This window comes from Ambystoma mexicanum, chromosome 14, assembly GCF_040938575.1.
Source record: "Ambystoma mexicanum isolate Mex_15411 chromosome 14, UKY_AmexF1_1, whole genome shotgun sequence".
Lineage (NCBI taxonomy): Eukaryota > Metazoa > Chordata > Amphibia > Caudata > Ambystomatidae > Ambystoma > Ambystoma mexicanum.
The window spans coordinates 268004644-268021878 of NC_090940.1; the positions used below are offsets into that span (position 1 = coordinate 268004644).

Consider the following 17235-nt stretch of genomic DNA (forward strand, 5'->3'; position numbering starts at 1 on the left):
GCAGAGAGTGGGCAACTTGGAGAACAGGGCGGAGGAGGTGGAATAACATTCACATCGTGGGCCTGCCAGAAGGATCGGAGGGCCACGATCCCACAGAGTTCATCGAATCTATGCTGTTGCAGGAGATACCCGGAGGAGCCTTATCTCAAGGATTCACGGTGGAGCGTGGGCATAGAGCTCTAACAAGGAGGCCGCCGCCAGGAAACCCACCTAGGCCAGTAATTGCCAAAATCCTTAATTACCCGGACCGGGAGAGGATACTAGAACACTTCCGCAAGGGAGGAACGATTACACGAGGAGCGGCAAACATAACGGCTTACCCGGACTATACCCTGACTGTGCAGCGTAGCCGCATGAACTTTGGGACGGTAAAGCGGAGACAGAGAGGCGGGCCATAAATACATGTTGCTGTACCCGGCGAAATTGAAGGTTTTTCACAAACACAAGACTTTGTTTTTTGAGACTCCGGAGGAAGCCATGGGATGGCTCGACGTGCAGGGATGTCCCCAGGAGCCTGACGTTCGGACGGGAAGAGGAGATGGAGGAGATAAGTAGTGCACGAGGAGGGTGCTACACGATGGAGCGGAATAGGTCTCTGGGACTTGATTATAGTCACTTGAGCGGCCTTAGGCAGAGGTCAGACTGTTGCACAATATATTATGAGCACTGTGACTACTGCTGTATTTAGGGGAGCCTTGCAGAGCGGATCTCTTTACCCCACTTAGTAACTTTAGTAAAGTGGCCATTAGGGCGACTTCACCCTACTGAGCTCTGGGCATTGGTTGGTGCTTGCAGGGCTAGATGTGGGGGTGCCTGAGTTCCATGGATGGAGCTGGGCAGCAGTTGGGGAGTGTGGTGTTGGGGAAGGGATGGGTAGAGGGTGGGGAGGGAAGTGGGGAGTTTGGGGTGTGTATAGTTATGGGGAGTTTGAGTTTGTACATGAGGCTACAAGAAAAAGCCAGAGGGCTGTATCTGTATCGCGTGGGCAGGTGGCATTTGCTGCACGGAAGGGGGTAAGAAACTTATGAGCTATGGGGGTTCTTAAGATCGTAACGTGGAATGTCAGGGGACTCAATAGTTACTTAAAGAGGAACAAGGTCATGATGTATTTGAAAAGACAGAAGATTGATATTGCACTGTTGCAGGAGACGCATCTGACTCAGGAAAAGTTTAAACTGGTGCGGAAGAAGTGGAGAGGTATTGTAGTGGGCTCTCCGTATTCTGCCTACGCTAGGGGAGTGTTAGTCTGGGTGGCACCGCACGTTCCGCTCCAACTTACACAAGAGGTGGTGGATACAGAGGGGAGGATTGTCATATTGAAGGCACTGGTTGAGAATAAGGAGGTGTGCATTGTAAATACGTATGCCCCCAATCAGACTAGGAGAAGAGGCGGGCTTGCATAGGGGCCAGTATGTCACGTACCTAAGGCTGGTGCAGAATATTCGTAAAATCTGGCCTGAGACTGTATTGGCGGAGGAACCAGACGCCACTATGGAGACAATATATGACATATCAGAAGGGGGGCATGAGATCTCTAGATTGTATGAGATGGTGATGACCCGGGTAGGGAAGGAATTGACGCATTTGAGGTTGGATTGGGAAACAGAGGTGGGAGCACAGATGGAAGATGGGATGTGAGAGCGTGCTATGGGATACCACAAGAAGGTGTCAAGAAATGCCAGATTACAACAAATACAGGTGTATATAACGCACAGAGCTTACATGACCCCGATGAGAATATTGAAGTTTGTAAATGCGGGACGACAAGCGTGCCCAAAATGCGATAAGGAAAATGCTGATATGACACACATGTTTTGGTCTTGCCCAGTGATTGAGAGTTTCTGGGGAGAAGTGGCGCAAAAACTAGCGGACAAAGGGGTCATGCTCATTATAGATACAGCCTGGGCCTGCCTGTTGGGAGGGTTTCCCAGACCACAGAAACTAAAACATGTTGGGAAATTGAAGGACTTGGCATATGTGCTCGCAAAACGAAGGATTGCCATGGGATGGAGGCAGTGCCATAAGCCACGGGTGGAGGTATGGTGGCAGGAATTGCAGAAATGGGCAGAGGCTGAAACGGTGGTATGGCTGGAGGCATGTAGCATGTGTGGGGAAGAAGAAGTGGGTACCCTGATGGCATGGAGGGTATTAATAGCAGGACTGTTTGGAACAATAACAGATTCTGCAGTCTCAGAAGGAGGTGATACCCTGCCACACGCAGCAGGTACGGAATGAGAAGGACAAACAAGCTCTTGAGGGGGGAGGGAATGGGGGAGCAGTGGTCTTGACTAATTGATGTTCATGTGATTGCTGCAAAAAGCGCTGCCAGTTTGGGTTGTATTGTTTGTTTTAAAAAATAATAAAAAACGTTTAAAAAAAAAACTTATCTATGCGGTATCCAGTTAATATTTTGATTTTTTTTTCGACATACCAAAATGTCGAACCAAATATGCCGTGATTATTTTTTTCAAATGTATTGTTTTTTATTTTATAGGGTTTAGTTTTGTTTAGATAGTAAAACAAATATATGTTTTAAAAAAGAAACGGGCGGTTGGGGGGGTTCACCCCCCAAAGAAATTAATAAAAAAAAGGCATTTGAAAAAGAAAATGTTGGTAAATTTGGTTCGACATTTTGGTATGTCGAAATAGTGACTGTCGAAAAAGTCACTATAAACCTATTTATGCATCTGATATTGCAAAAGAGTGGCCACCACCATTATTACTGATTAATTCCTACCAACACAAAGCTGCAATCCATGTTTGGAGCAGGAAACATTCCCTCACAGCGCGTTTACTCAACTCCCCAAAATGCTCAGAGCCAGCATCCAAACCTAGCACAAAACAAAAAAGTAAATATCAAGCAACTCAAATATGCTAGTATAGCAACATACCTGTTCTGTTCGAAAGTCTAAAAGACACCATCTTGTCCGGAATGTCACACACGTTCCGCACAGAAGCAATGCAGCTGTAATTAGCATAGTCTTGTGGCCGAAGGTTCTTGAGTTTTAGTATTTTTGTTTCCCCCTGAAATAAACAAAGAAATGGTGAAAGAGGTGAAATTCAGTTCCAAAAGAGAACAATTGTTATTCAAACACGCATGTACAAATCTTAGCAAATTGTGCATGCAAATTGTTGCAGGATGTTCTTTTCCCTTTGATGCAGCAGCCTGAATTAGATGTGAATCTGTATTTGGAAACATGCCTTGCCATTCCTTTCATTTTAAAAACTTGTTAAAGTGCAGCGTAACCATTATACATAATTAGATAAATGTAGATCTTAATTTGATTCAATAGGATTTTTTTTTTAACCTGGTTGCTAACTAATGTAATTAACATGATGTTTGAAGATTAACAAGATGACATTATAAAGCAGCTGATCCAAAATTGACTATAGATGAAAAGGAATCAGTCCATGAATTGGGTAATTTGCATTGACATCTGTCCTACAGTCTCACCGATTGGCTTTCATCAGCTAGGCAACGCTTTGTTATATGGCCAATTGGCTTGATAAAATAGATCATGAGTTTTAATAGACTGTACTGTACACAAGGCCGCAGATGTTTTTATTTGTGTTATAGGGCTTTAATTTGGACACGATCAAAGGCAGTGTTTGCAAAGCATTGGCTTGTTTCTGAACACGTTACTCTTGTTCATGAATCCATAGGAAAAAAGATCATGGTCCATTGTTACTATTAGCTTTATTTGTTTATAGTTCAAAAGAACTTCAACAAAATATAAATACAGGTATAACATTTCTCATAACTCTTTCACAATATGAATACACAGTAAGCACACAACAAATACACAGATTTCCTCACATACAACACCATACAAAAACAAATATAAAAAATGGCTACCCTATTGAAATACATATACATCTCTAAAATATTCATTCTTCGCATGCCAAGGCCTACACTTTCCAAAGAAAAACTAATAATGTTAATATCAAATGGACAGTCATTAAGACTTCATAAAGGGGGCTTAAGAATAACAGTAACGCTACAGAATTACTTGTTTTGCGATTTCATTAACTTTCAAGTGTTTTTCCACTCATTTCCAAACCCAATAAAGTCCCATGTGCATTTCATGAGAATCTGAGTTAAGGCCATACAGCCAAAATGCCTCCAATTTAATTGTATCAGGATTGTTTACTCTATCTCCCAATAAGCACATGTAAGCCGACCCAAGGATCCGACACCCGGTCATAACGTGTTGCAGTTTTTAGGCAACCAGGAGATTTACACAGTCGACAATACCTTAAATCAGTCGGGATCCGCCATGCGTAACTCTAGTTGTCAATAGTGGAAGCTGGTTGGTCCTGCATCTCAGCATAAAATAACAAACAGCAGGACTAGCGCTGAGCAATAACTACCTTTGAGGTTTCATGTATTTGTGCATGACCCATTATATCACGTCATAATTATGCAATTTTGACAAATGGGAATAATTCTTAGTCCACTCCCATAAATCCGCCTTATGAAAAAGGGAGGCCTTTACCAGCTCAAAATTGAACCAAGATTCTGGCCGTGATGACCAATTTATATGCTGATAAAAAGCCAGTTTTAACGTTTCGAAGCTCTTCTCTTGAGCACCCGGTTCAAATTCATCATTTTCCCATAGTTTCTTTAGGAGAGGGCATGTCGGGGTTGTTTTAGACTTTACCTAGAACACTCCCCTTTTTTTGCATAATTGGGTATTCAGTGAAACAGTCCACAATTCAAGCCTTAGATATTCCATAGACACTGAGGTTTCTAAATTCAATTCAGTATGCCAAAATCGGCAAGGTCCTTCATAAACAAGGCTTCAAGGCCGTACAATTGCATCGGGCTGAAGCACTGCTTGTAAAATATTAGGAAGCCCTGGATTGTATTATCTACAGTTGTGTTGGTGAACTTATGCAAGAGCAGAATCAATTGTCATGCCTTTCTTGTTTTGGTTAATTATACTAATATAACCATTCTTATAACTCATTTCAAGGCCCAGATAGATGTAACTTCCAATGTGATCAATTGTGCCCAGTCGCATTTTCATGGATACCTTGTTCACCGTTTTCCCTGACAAGAGCATATATTTTGGTCTTAGTGTCGTTAGTCACAAGCCTATTTTCCATGGCATACTGACTCAGTTAATTGAACAGGTTTCTCATGCTACTTAGTGTGTGATCAAATATCACTAAATTATCGGCGTACAACATGTTATCAATGTGTTGTAACCCAGCTTTAGGTGGGCAATTGGCCTAAACCAATAGACAGGCAGGTAAATCAGTCAGATAAAGATTAAATAACACAGGAGCCAGCACACCCCCCTTGTTTGACTCCCATGCTAGGGGTCATCAATCCTGACATTCTCCCACAGTTGCCCAAACAAACTCTGACTTGGGTATTTGTGTGGAGCAGCTGGATTACATAAACCAACCAGCCCGGGCAACCCATTTGTTGTAATTTGTGCCATAGGTTTACACGATCAACACGTTTGAAAGCGGCTTTAAAATCTACATAGGCTATATATAAGGAAGGCCCGTTTTTCCCGCTAGTCCGCCTCACTTACATATCCAACATCCTCATGTTATGTGTAGCTGCAGAGCCTGGTTGAAAGACTGGCTGATATGTACACAAGGTCACAGATGCCTCCACCTACCTCTGCAACTCCTTCAGCAGGAATGTTCCAAACAGTTTACCGGTCACGTCTAACATGGACAGCAGCCTGTAATTGTCTGGGACATTCCGGTCACCTTTCTTGTGAACCGGTACCAACACAGACTGCTATCATAAAGATGGTATCTGATGTCCCACACAGATCTTAGACAACAGAAGGATGATAGCCACGCTTCCAGGGAATTATTTAAGACCAAATTAGACAGCCCGTTTGGACCGGGTGCTCGCAAACTTTTAAGATTCACTGTTGCCTCAATCATAAGGTCAAGCGTGATGTTCAAGGGCCCCTCCTGCATGGGGGCTGGATCCACTGAGACAACTAAGAGCCCCGAGATCTCCCCAGATTTTATATAATTTTCCCAGGTTTCTCTTTTAACCGGGTTAAGGATTGTTTGGCATTACTGCTTGCGTTATGATCTGCCATATGGAACCAGAGTTCCTGGATGTGAGGGCCCCCAACATTTGCTGCCACTGGACGTTCCTAATTGAGATCTTCCAATGTCTAAGCCAATCTTGATAGTTGTTTTTCTCCCTTTTAACTGACATTATTTGTTCCTATTAGTTCAGTTTGGACCTTATGATAGCCCTTACTTCCCTATAATTTTCGTTTGGCATCTTGGATGGTGATATCAAAGGTTCTAAAGGATTTGCCATCATGATTGCTAAGCAACTACCTTCAAATCACACATGGTTCCTTCGGCTAATCACTTCAACAAGTCCTTAAATTCATGACAGGCTTTAACTAGTCCTCAAATTCATGATGGATTAGGTCTACCGGAGCTTCCATTTCACAAAGCTTACACTGCTTCCGGCATCACAACATATTCTCACTGAGAATGCTTCAGCGTCTGTGTACATATTCCCGAGGAAAATATGTTTGCGGATACTGGCACAGTGTAAGCTTTATCAGGAGCTACCAGATAAATACAGCATATATCAAATGAGGGTAATCATCCAGTAAATCACCAAAGGAACAAAACATCATTGACAAAGATGAGGGCAATCAACCAGTAAATCTTCAAAGGAACAGAACCCAACTTTATTGACAAAGAGAAATTAATCTGAGGATTGCATTTCATCCATACTTACAAGAAATACAACTGGAGATACTAATCGGTTCCAGCATATGAACTGGATACTGCACCATGCCAATAGACAAGGGAACAAAATAGCAAGTGCTCTGTATACTGATTCAATCTTGCCTTGAGAAAGACCAGATTGGTCGAAACACGTGTTGGCACAGGTTAATGTTGAGCAGGCACAGGTTAATGTTGGACAAAGACTAATGTTGGAAAAGGTTAATGTTGACAATGGTTATTGTTGATAATTGTCAAGATAACTGACTGAAGGCAAAGGCCAATGTTGGCTAATACAAATATTGGAGCATGTCAATGCTGACAATAGCTAATGGTGATAATTAGCATCCAACACAAGCTATTAGATTCCTCAGAAAGTATGCTACTTTGTACTTGTGTTGGTTGAATCAAAACCATTATTAAATAAAATAAGCTTTTGAATAACTGCTACAAGCGCATTGAGCCTTGCATCTCCTTTTCTTATATATTACATTCGTACAAGCTAGAGCATCTGTTTTCTCCTAGCAACAGAAGAATATGTATTTGGTTAAGTAGCTGTAATCAATCTAAGCATTTTTGAGTGCACCATGTACTTTTCACTTTTTGCAAAGGCTTCAACTGCCATTATAGCCGATTCCCCGATCCATTGATGTGACTGCGAAGGATTAGAAGGATATTTGATCAATACCGGTCTTCAGTTGTGGTGAAAACTATTGAACACTGTCTGAACCAAGTCATCAAACCCAACAAAATTGTTATTGATACCCGAGAGTCTCCCAACCTGTCCCGAAAGTTTGCAATATGTTGCTAAACAAATCACTGGCTTTTGCTGGGAACATGTTGGGTGCAATAAAGCAAGAAATCATTATCATAACACTTTATTTCAGTTTATCAACCATACAAGTACATACAAATAGAGGCGATAAATTCATTATAAAACCAAACTCAAACATAGTGAAATCTACATATCAAATTTGACATATCTGCTAAAAGTCTTAAAATCCAACAAGAACAAAGGTTGAAAAATACGTGTGATTTACTGTTTCGGAGCATATCTATTGTACATGTGGTTTTGCTGTAAGCATCCCTGCTCTGTGGATATAATGGGCTTTTGCCAGAACCACCTGCATATCTGTGCGCTGGCTCAAGAACCCCACGACACTGACCATATGCCTCACCTCTGTCTCCCTCAATATTTGCTTCAGATACGTTTTCCTCAGGTTCAGGGTCCTTTTTGCAAAGCAACATAAAGTGCATGATTGACTCGTTGCACAATTAACACTTACTGGTGTTGATTGGTAGCCAGTTTTGGGTAAAGGAGTCCACCGGGAGAATCTCCAGTCGGAATTGCAAATAAAACACCTTTTGGTAGGGTGGATAAATAACATCCAGGTATGCTTTGCAACCTAGTTCCAATCAAGATAGCCTGGCCCAAGTTTCAGATTCGAGGCATCAATCAATAGGCAATCGTCACTTTTCTGCTTGGCCCTTTTTTTAATATTCTCGATCATGGACGACCTCAAAAAAGTAGGATGCGCCCACAGGTCAGACACATGGAGGTCCTTATAGAGTAACCTAACGTGTGATGCCCATTTTAAACTCCTGCCACCCACGATAGCGAGGTGAAGAGCTGCATTGCGGTAGCCTGCAAATCCATGCTGTTTCCATAGTTTAGGGCAATAAAGAGCTGGTCTTGCACAGATCTGGTCTGCACCGGAGTGCCACTCAGCTCCAGGAATACCAGTGCTGTTGGGGGGTTGGGAGGGAGCAACAACAATTTCTTCAGGAATTTATGTTTACTAGTACTAAGCTTCTGGACATTGCTGTATCCCCATAGTTTGGAGCCATATAACGCAGCAGGGATGGCTTGCGCTCTGAAATAGGTGCAGAGCGGGGGAGACTGCACCTCTACCAGGCATTGCATGAAACACCAGGATCGCTCCACCTACCTTTTCTAAGGTGACCGATGCTTCGGTAATCTGAGAGGGCCAGATGCCAGACTCAGCAAATCTAAGTCCCAAATGATCATAATATTTGACCTGTTCAAGCACTGAGCCCTCTACTTGGCTCTTCAATGTTGTACACTTTGTTGATTTAGATCGGAAAAACCATCACCTTTGATTTGTCAATATTCAGGCTGAGGTTGAGCTCTCTGCACTTCTTCAAAAATACAGACAGAGTCTTTCTCAAGCCTTGGGGTGAGGTAGAGATGAAAACTGCATCATCGGCTTAAAATAGGGCTAGATACATGTTTGATTCTTTTTTGGGGCAATCTTGGCATACCCTTAGAAGTGCATCAATGATTTCCTGTATGAAAATGTTAAAAAGGAGGGTGGCCAAAGTACACCCCTGTCTTACCCCCTTTTTCATCCTCAAAGGGCCGTGTTAGGTCGCCTTCTATCCCAAACCGAATGCATATCCTATTTCCAGTATATAACTGGCGTATTATCTTTATCAGAAGTCCTGGAACTTTCTGTGCATTTAATATCTGCCACAGTATTTCTCTACAAACTCAATCAAATGCAGTTTTCAGATCAACACAAACGACATAAAGGGGCATTTTCTTTACAATTGTATATTTCTGTTGTGCCTATGTTTTCTCTAAAACCTGCCTGAAATTATTGAATCTTTTTCTACCCAATATTTTAAGTGTTTGAGGATAACATTCCTGAATAGTTTTCCTCAAGGCTGGAATCATAAGACCTTAACTCATGATGTGTACACTGCATCAACATTCCTAAGTACCTGATGGATTGCTTGCTGAGACATGCAACCCTAACTGACTCAGTAAGTTGTCTTTCTCGGCATGCGCTGTCTACACACTGAATGCGGAGTGGTGTTATTATTAGTAGTACGACCACCTTGTCAAGAGTAGCAGACACATGAAGCAGTATCAAAATAATTGTTCTTCCAGTCGATTTGACAGTTGAATATCTGTTCCTCTGAGAGGTGGCGCACACTCTCGTTTCATCTTAGGCTTCTATAGGAAATAGATAGTAGCAACCATATAGTGTGCGTTTGCTACTATCTGCAGTATTTCTTCAGAAAAGGGATCTGGTTTATTTGGTGGTTCACTTTTGCTATGTTGAGGTGAGTAACTTTGAATATAGTACATTATTCGTTTTGGTGTTTTGTAAAGTGTAGTTCATGCACATTTTAACCCACCTTTCTGCACTTGGGTATAGGGGAGGAAAGACTAACAAAGGGAGGGGTTGAAGAGAGGGAGAAGTAGGAGACTGCGTGAAGCATAAACCCATAGGTTGTTCACCTTTGGTTCGATCTTCTGGTGAACAGGTTAAGTTCTGGTGGGGTTGACAGCTACAGTCCTATAGATACAGATTGTGCCAGGCGTGATTCAGAATGTTGTTAATCCTGCAATGTTTAAGACTCATGAACTGAATGGCTGAAATTGGCTCTTAACGAGGGATTATGATTATGCCTAAAATGCCAAATGAAATGAGATCAGTTGTCTTTCCGACAATTCCATTTGGGGCAATATTCAAATTAATATTACTTTGTCATCCACAGAAGTCCTGCTTGAATTTATGGATTAGTGGCCCATGCGTATTAGCTAATTATTGTCCATAAAGTGTAAGTGATCCACAATGTTAATGAGACACGTGTGCGAACACCCACAAGAGAAAGGCATACATTCTATTTTTAGAGAAACCCCAATATTATTCAGGAAGAAAACATTCCTAAAGATATGGATTGGTGTGCAGGCATCTGGAATGCTATGGTAGAGAAGCTAATAAAAACTTCCATCAGCTACCTCGTCCTCTGATCTGGACTTCAAACAAGATAGTCAGGCTGAAGTCACTCTAGAGACTACAACATTTAGCTTTAGAAATATTTCAGAAGCTGAGTTTAGACTAATCCTGGCTAAACTCAAACCTTCTCCATGTGAAGGAGATATCTTTCCTACTACGACAATCAAAGCCTGCTCTGAAACTCTGATAACGTCAATTACAAGTATTATTGACACATCCTTAAAAGAAGGATGTGTTCCTACTCGCTTGAAAAAGGTGTTGGTCACTCCTCTTCTAAAAAAACAGGGTCTTAATCAATTGCTACTAATTATAGACCTATCATGAACGCCCCATTTCTCCTTAAAATTCGGCATATCAACAAGCAATAAAGCATCTTAAGAACAAGCCCATCCTGAATAACTACCAATCAGGTTTTCAGCCTGGTTACAGTACCAAATCTGCACTCTTAGATTTAAAGTCCAACATGATGAGAAGGATAAATGATGGTCAAACCATGCTGTTGATGGCCATCAACCTGTCGGCAGCCTTTGATTTAGTAGAGCACCCACTTCTCCTTAAGAGACTACGACATGTGGCTAATTTCAGTGATCAAGCTCTGGCATGGATGGAATCCTTCTTGAGTAAAAGAACCATAAGTGTCTGCAGCAGTACAGCAGAAGCCACAACGTTCCCTTTGAGCTATGGTGTCCAGCAGGGCGCCTGTTTATCACCAATTATATACAACATCTTCACGACACCATTATTTTCACTATTGGAGAATAATCAGATTTGCTTCTCTAATTATGCAGATGATACCGAGGGTCTTATCTCTCTGACAGGGAACTATCTGGAAGATATAAGTGCTTAACAAGATTTCTTACCCATGAATGGATGTGTATAAATTGTGTGGCCCTTAATCGTGAAAAAAAAAAAAACTAATGGTTAATGGTTCTAGCCGTAGACTTACAAAATCTCAACACAGACTACCAACACATTTTAAATAGGGATTGTATAGTTAAGACCAAAGACAAAATAAAGACTTTAGGAGTCACTGTTGATCAAGCACTCTCTATGAATGCTCAGATGAGTAGCCTTGTATCCTTCTTGGCCTATTACATCTGATTATTACACCACATCCGCCCCAAACTGTCCCACAAAAGTTGTAAGACGCTGGCAAGAGCCATCATTTGCTCAAAGATCCATTACTGTGGGAGCCTTTTGGTAGGGATTGGGAGGGGAGAAGTAGCCTGATTACAAATGATGCAGAACAGTACAGTAAGTAAAATTGACCATGTCTCTGATGCTAGGAAAAGCCTTCAATGGTTACCAATAGATGCAAGAATTGAATTTCGTCTTCTTACGATCACATTCAAATGCCTAGACGGGCAATACCTTGCCTACGTGGCGGATAATCTGAGTAAAAAGAGAATATCTAGGAACCTGAGATCTAATGACCTGAGATTACTGGAAGTTCCCAGATCCAGTCTAGCCCTTGTTAATAAAAGTGTGTTTTGGGTGGCTGAACCAAAGAGCTGGAATGCTCTGACCTTGGATCTTAGGAGACCTTGGACAGTAGAAGATGTGAGTCACTTGAAAGCTTCAAGAAAAAACCTAAAACCCATACATTCAGGTAGGTTGTCTCTTAGCATAGTAAATACTCCTAGGTCTGTTTGTTTTGTCCGTACCGCCTTTGTTTTGGGACTCTAGTTCCAGGCACCTGTATGCCTCCGGGCATTTTTGGTTGCACTTAAACAGATGAATTAAAGTAGAGAAAATGCTTGTACCCGCTGGAAATTGAAAAAGAGATTTCTCAAATATGTATGGGCATTGTGCTAGAAGTAACATTTTTCCCCCATTTTCAATGTGAGGCATGCCAGTGCTAGAAACAGATGCTTTCAATCTTCAGTGCAAATGGCCAACCACTAAAAATAACATTTGCTGATTGTGGTACAAGGCCGCGCACAAAAGACATAGGCCCTCATTACATGTTTGCCGGCCTGGAATTAACAGTGCCGGTAAAGCCGTACCAGCACTGTTTTCTGGACCGGAAAACTAAGAGCTCTGTGGCCGGGTGCCATACCGCAGAGATGCACGGAAACACCAGCACCATTACAACATGGTGCCAGTGTTTCCGCGGTCCCCATTATCATGGGAATGGGGATTTACAGAATTGCCGGCGCCGGATTTACCGGACCACCGGGGGTGTAATGCCACCGTAAATCCGGCAAATCCGGCGCTGGTAATTCACTACGGGTCCGGCGGCTCTGACTCATAATGAGGGCCATAGTATTTGATCGGAACAAGGTCCCACTCCCAGCATTGGCCTATAAACGTCCCCACAGAAGAGTGGTTATGTTTTAAGGCAGGTATCTGCAACCTTGACTACCCAGTTGTTTTGGACTACATCTCTGATCAGCCCATGCCACCATGATAGTCATTAGCGAGGAATCATAGTTCTACATGTCTGAAGAGCTCTAAGTTGTATAGTCCTGTTTGGAAACCATGTGTAGGATAGCAGAATGTCCTTCCCCACATTTTTATTTTGAACCTTTTTGTGTTGATTCACTGAAAAAGATCGCTCAGCAAAGAAACATCAAGCAACCAAAATGTGCCTGACTGCAAATGTTCTGAAAGAACTTCTGGCAGAACTCTTGCAGAGTTATTGGTGGTCTTTACATACGTTTATCATTTCTTTATGTGGAAAGATTTCTATTTTTGTGATAAGCTGTACAAGTACACACACATTTAAATGAACACATATGCTTTACCGATTTAAACAAGTACATGTTAACACACTAACGGGAAAACCTTCAACTTTACAACCAACAGAACCTGAACTCCCCTAATGCCATCCTAATTGAATATGATCACTTAAACCATAATGTAATGCTAGACATTATCTGCAAGTCAATCCCTTTTCATATACATGAGAAGAGAAATCATCCCCCCCTACTTCCCAAAATCAACTTCATATTTTTTAAGGTGACCTTACAATTTGAATTCCACAAAGGGGTATATTGTACTAATTCACAAGTGGACACATGTTCCATTGTACAGATGCCGGAACCTTGAATGATCCCGCCACCTAGAGGGTCAATTGGTTGACGTTAAAAGCAATTGGGGCTTCTCAACTTAACGGTCATGTGTACATCCATATTTACAGCAATACCAATTGCATTTAGTTTGCATGAGAAATAACGTGTACTGTGAACCGCGTTGACAATTCATTAAGGCCCTTCTTCAAATGTCTCATGTGCCCGTATCTCCATATTATCCGTACTTCACAAAATATATTTATTTTTCTTTTAAGGGACATTTTATGACTCTGGCAGAAGGGTCGCGCAAGAGGAGGATGGCTCGAGTAATGTCTATACGGTGCATCTGAGCTTGTGGGCAAATCCCATTATGGGTCAATGGAATGACATGAGATGCACAGATAGAACCGCTTAACTTCCAGGCTATTATGCAAGTGGTTACCAGTCATTTTTTCGACAACCAAATGGTCGAATTACCATTTGGTCGACACCAAATGGTCGAAATCCAAATGGTCGAATTTATTTTTTTTATATTATTTTTTTTTTAACCAAACAAAACGAAAAAAAAATATAAATAAATAAAAAAAAAATCAACCATTTTTTTTTTCGAACCATTTGGTTTCGACCAAATGGTCATTCGATCTTTTTTTTTCGACCAAATGAGCGGACACCATGCAGGTCTATGCAAAAAGGACGAACATACTTGTACTTGATTCTTGTGCCAATGTTTGATACCTATCCTCGTTCACCTCCACTGCCAGTGCTTTCTCATTTGCACCCTGCAAGGAACACAACCAAATGGCCCATCAGATAAAGGGAAGCGTGCCCATTCACTGTCTGGCCCCTTGCCTAACTTTAAGTATCCGCATATCTGCCAGTTTTCAAAATCAAAAAAGAAAAATCTGGCCGGTTTTCCATTCCTTAAAACGCTGTGTGGTAGGTCAGGACCAGGAAACGGACAGGGTGCCATTGTTTTTTCTACATTAACAATCAAAAACCTATCCTTTCCCTGAATCTACCAATATTCTTCTTGACCCTACTCTACTAAGTAAATACAAAAGAAATGCGTTTGTCAGGATAGCTTTACAAAATCAAGGAAAGTCCTACGTCCAGAATCATATTCTAGTCTAAGGACACTGTCTCTACCACTATTAAAGAAAATCATACAAGTACAACAAAAAAGTACAAATAGGTGCGTGGCCCTGTCAGGTGAGTGGTGGCTGGTTTCTGAACCACCACTGTTATGTGTCTTTTTCAAGAGGGCTCCTGCCCCTGATGCACAGCCTAAGATGGTAGGCTAATTGTCTTTTTGGCACATTTTCCTCCAGTTCACACAAGTCTCCTCTCGTGCTTCTTTCACCGCCTTAGGGGTTTATCTCGCTCACCCAAAAATGGGGTTTCAATTCTATCACCCCACACCTCGGTGTCTTGCTTCTTTCACCCTGGCTTCAGGCCCTCACAGTCCACATTGGGGTTTCACACTTTTCCTGCCCAGTCTTGGGGTATTGCTTCCTTCACCCACCTTGGCACTGTACTTTCTTAATTCTGCCTTGGGCCCTTGTCTTGTTTACCCCACCTTGGGGTCTCCTTTCTCTCATCCCACCTTCGCGGTGGACTTCCTTGATCCCGCAATTATGGATTCTGCTCTGGCTGAGCTGCTGGTAATCCATGGTCTCCGATGTCCTCAGGGCCACCATACCGCAGTTGCCCTCTGGCTTCTCTGCCATGCATCCTGGGAGGAGAGTCTCCTCTTCCTCCTCCATCGCCTCCTTCAGCTCCACGGTTTTCTCTCTACTCTTGCTTCAACAGTGATTGGCGCTTTATTTTCTCTTCTGCCCAGGGCTTGGCCTTCCCACAGTGCTCTCACTCCGGGTGAGCTGTGTGGAACCAGAGGGTCAGCAACCATGGCAGTCATGCATACATGTGGATTCCAGTCATCATATACGTTAATTACCATGTACCCAACAAAGATGTGGTCTTGTAAATAGGCTACAGGCCAAGCGGGATCTCACTGGGGGGGACCTCTCACCCCCTTAGAGAACAGGAGATCCATAGAAAGTGAGATACATTATCCATACTAGGAGGTGTTAAGCTTAGCGGGCTCAGTACCCTAGTCCCAAAGGATGGTGGATCACCCTCGGGCAAAAGGGGACACATTCACTGGATCTGTCGCAGCTGTTATACCTCAACAAAACAAGACACAAAGAAACCATCTAACAATCAAAATATTAATGCAAAATATAGGGTATTTTCAAATACCAAATATTCCCCCAGAAATGTGTCAAAATCTGGTTCTATAGTTCAACTCATCAATCCAAGGTCACCAATAAAGCAATCTCCACATCTGGCAGCTAGTACAAACTGCAGAGGGCAGATGGGCGGCTAGCCAGAGACAATGGAAACACACCTGTACAGCACTTATTTTGCCCTACTTACTATCCATCAGCTTCCAATTGAAGAAAAGGTGATGGCACTATTTATATCAGCCATGCCACACAAAGGGAAAGCCATAGTGCTTCCCTCACAATCACTATATGCCATAAACATAACACTGGGTGCATACTCCAACTGGACCACCAGGCCACCACTAACGCCCCCACCACTAACATGTCATCCTCTACACTTGCGTGCATTCTACTCATACGAACTAAGCCACTCGTCCAGAGCAAATTTGATTAACCCTCAGTAGAGACACCAAACAACCAAATGCTACACCTCTACAATCAATTCATATAGCATATCGCTGGACAATACATAATACCACCATGGGCAAACAATGCTCCCATACAGACACAAATGCACAAATAATGGTATTGACAGCAGCATTCTGGTGCAATCAGCCTTGATTTCCCCTGCTGTTGAGTTTCCTAGTATCTCCACTGCCATGCTTCCCCAAGATCAAAGGAATCATCTCTTTGTACTTGAGAGTCAGTTGCACTCTAACCTTGCATGGTGCCAGCCATCGAGCGGTCTGGCCATTTCTAATGGTCCATCAACATCTTTTGGGACTTTTGGCAGATGTTTCAAGCTTTAGCAGGAAGTCTAGACTCTCGGAATGAAGAATGAACAATAAGAACACTTTACAATTAAACCACTTTGTATTGCTCTGTAAATGAAAATTGGGTGAGGGATATTCCAGCTACTCCTGCAAACTGCTGATTAGGTAGGTTTCTAAGAAATCATTCCCAATCATGATCTTGTCACAAATGATGATTTGTTTAACCAATTTGTTTTCATTGTAAATGTCTTGTGTAAAGTTGTATGGCAAAACTAGAGATGTTTTACAAACTGGGTCCAAAAGCAGATAAACAAATACATACATTACAAATTCACCTGCCTCAAAACGTGTCTTAATACACTGTGACCACTGCTGCACAATGATGGAACGGGAAAGCATAATTATAATTAAATCTAATTCAGTTAAAATATATCACATTTAATTATTCCACTCTGCATTCATGTATTTTCATTAAACACCTGTTCATTTTCATTGTCTATATTGGGTTTGAATAAGTGTGACATCATTATAATAGAGAATTGCATATCCCTTATTTAGTAAAGAGGAACATGTGATATATGCTGAAGGGGTAGATGTATTGTCTCCTTCTCCTCTAAATCTGTAGGATTGTTGTTGATGGTTCTATTTAATTTCCGTTATTATTATGGTTTTTGATGTTAATAAAAATTCCTGCATGGATGCTGTAATCTTCCAAGGTAAACCT

At 41.9% G+C, this 17235-nt stretch overlaps 1 protein-coding gene across 6 annotated transcripts in view; it reads right to left on the reverse strand.

The window, feature by feature from the left end:
• MDGA2 (MAM domain containing glycosylphosphatidylinositol anchor 2) overlaps positions 1-17235 on the reverse strand; it is a 2250375-nt gene that overhangs the window by 1053803 nt on the left and 1179337 nt on the right. For all 6 annotated transcript variants that reach the window (XM_069637392.1, XM_069637389.1, XM_069637393.1 and 3 more), the window contains exon 5: positions 2892-3024. In XM_069637392.1, coding sequence (XP_069493493.1) covers positions 2892-3024 — 133 coding nt within the window. The remainder of the gene's footprint in view (positions 1-2891; positions 3025-17235) is intronic.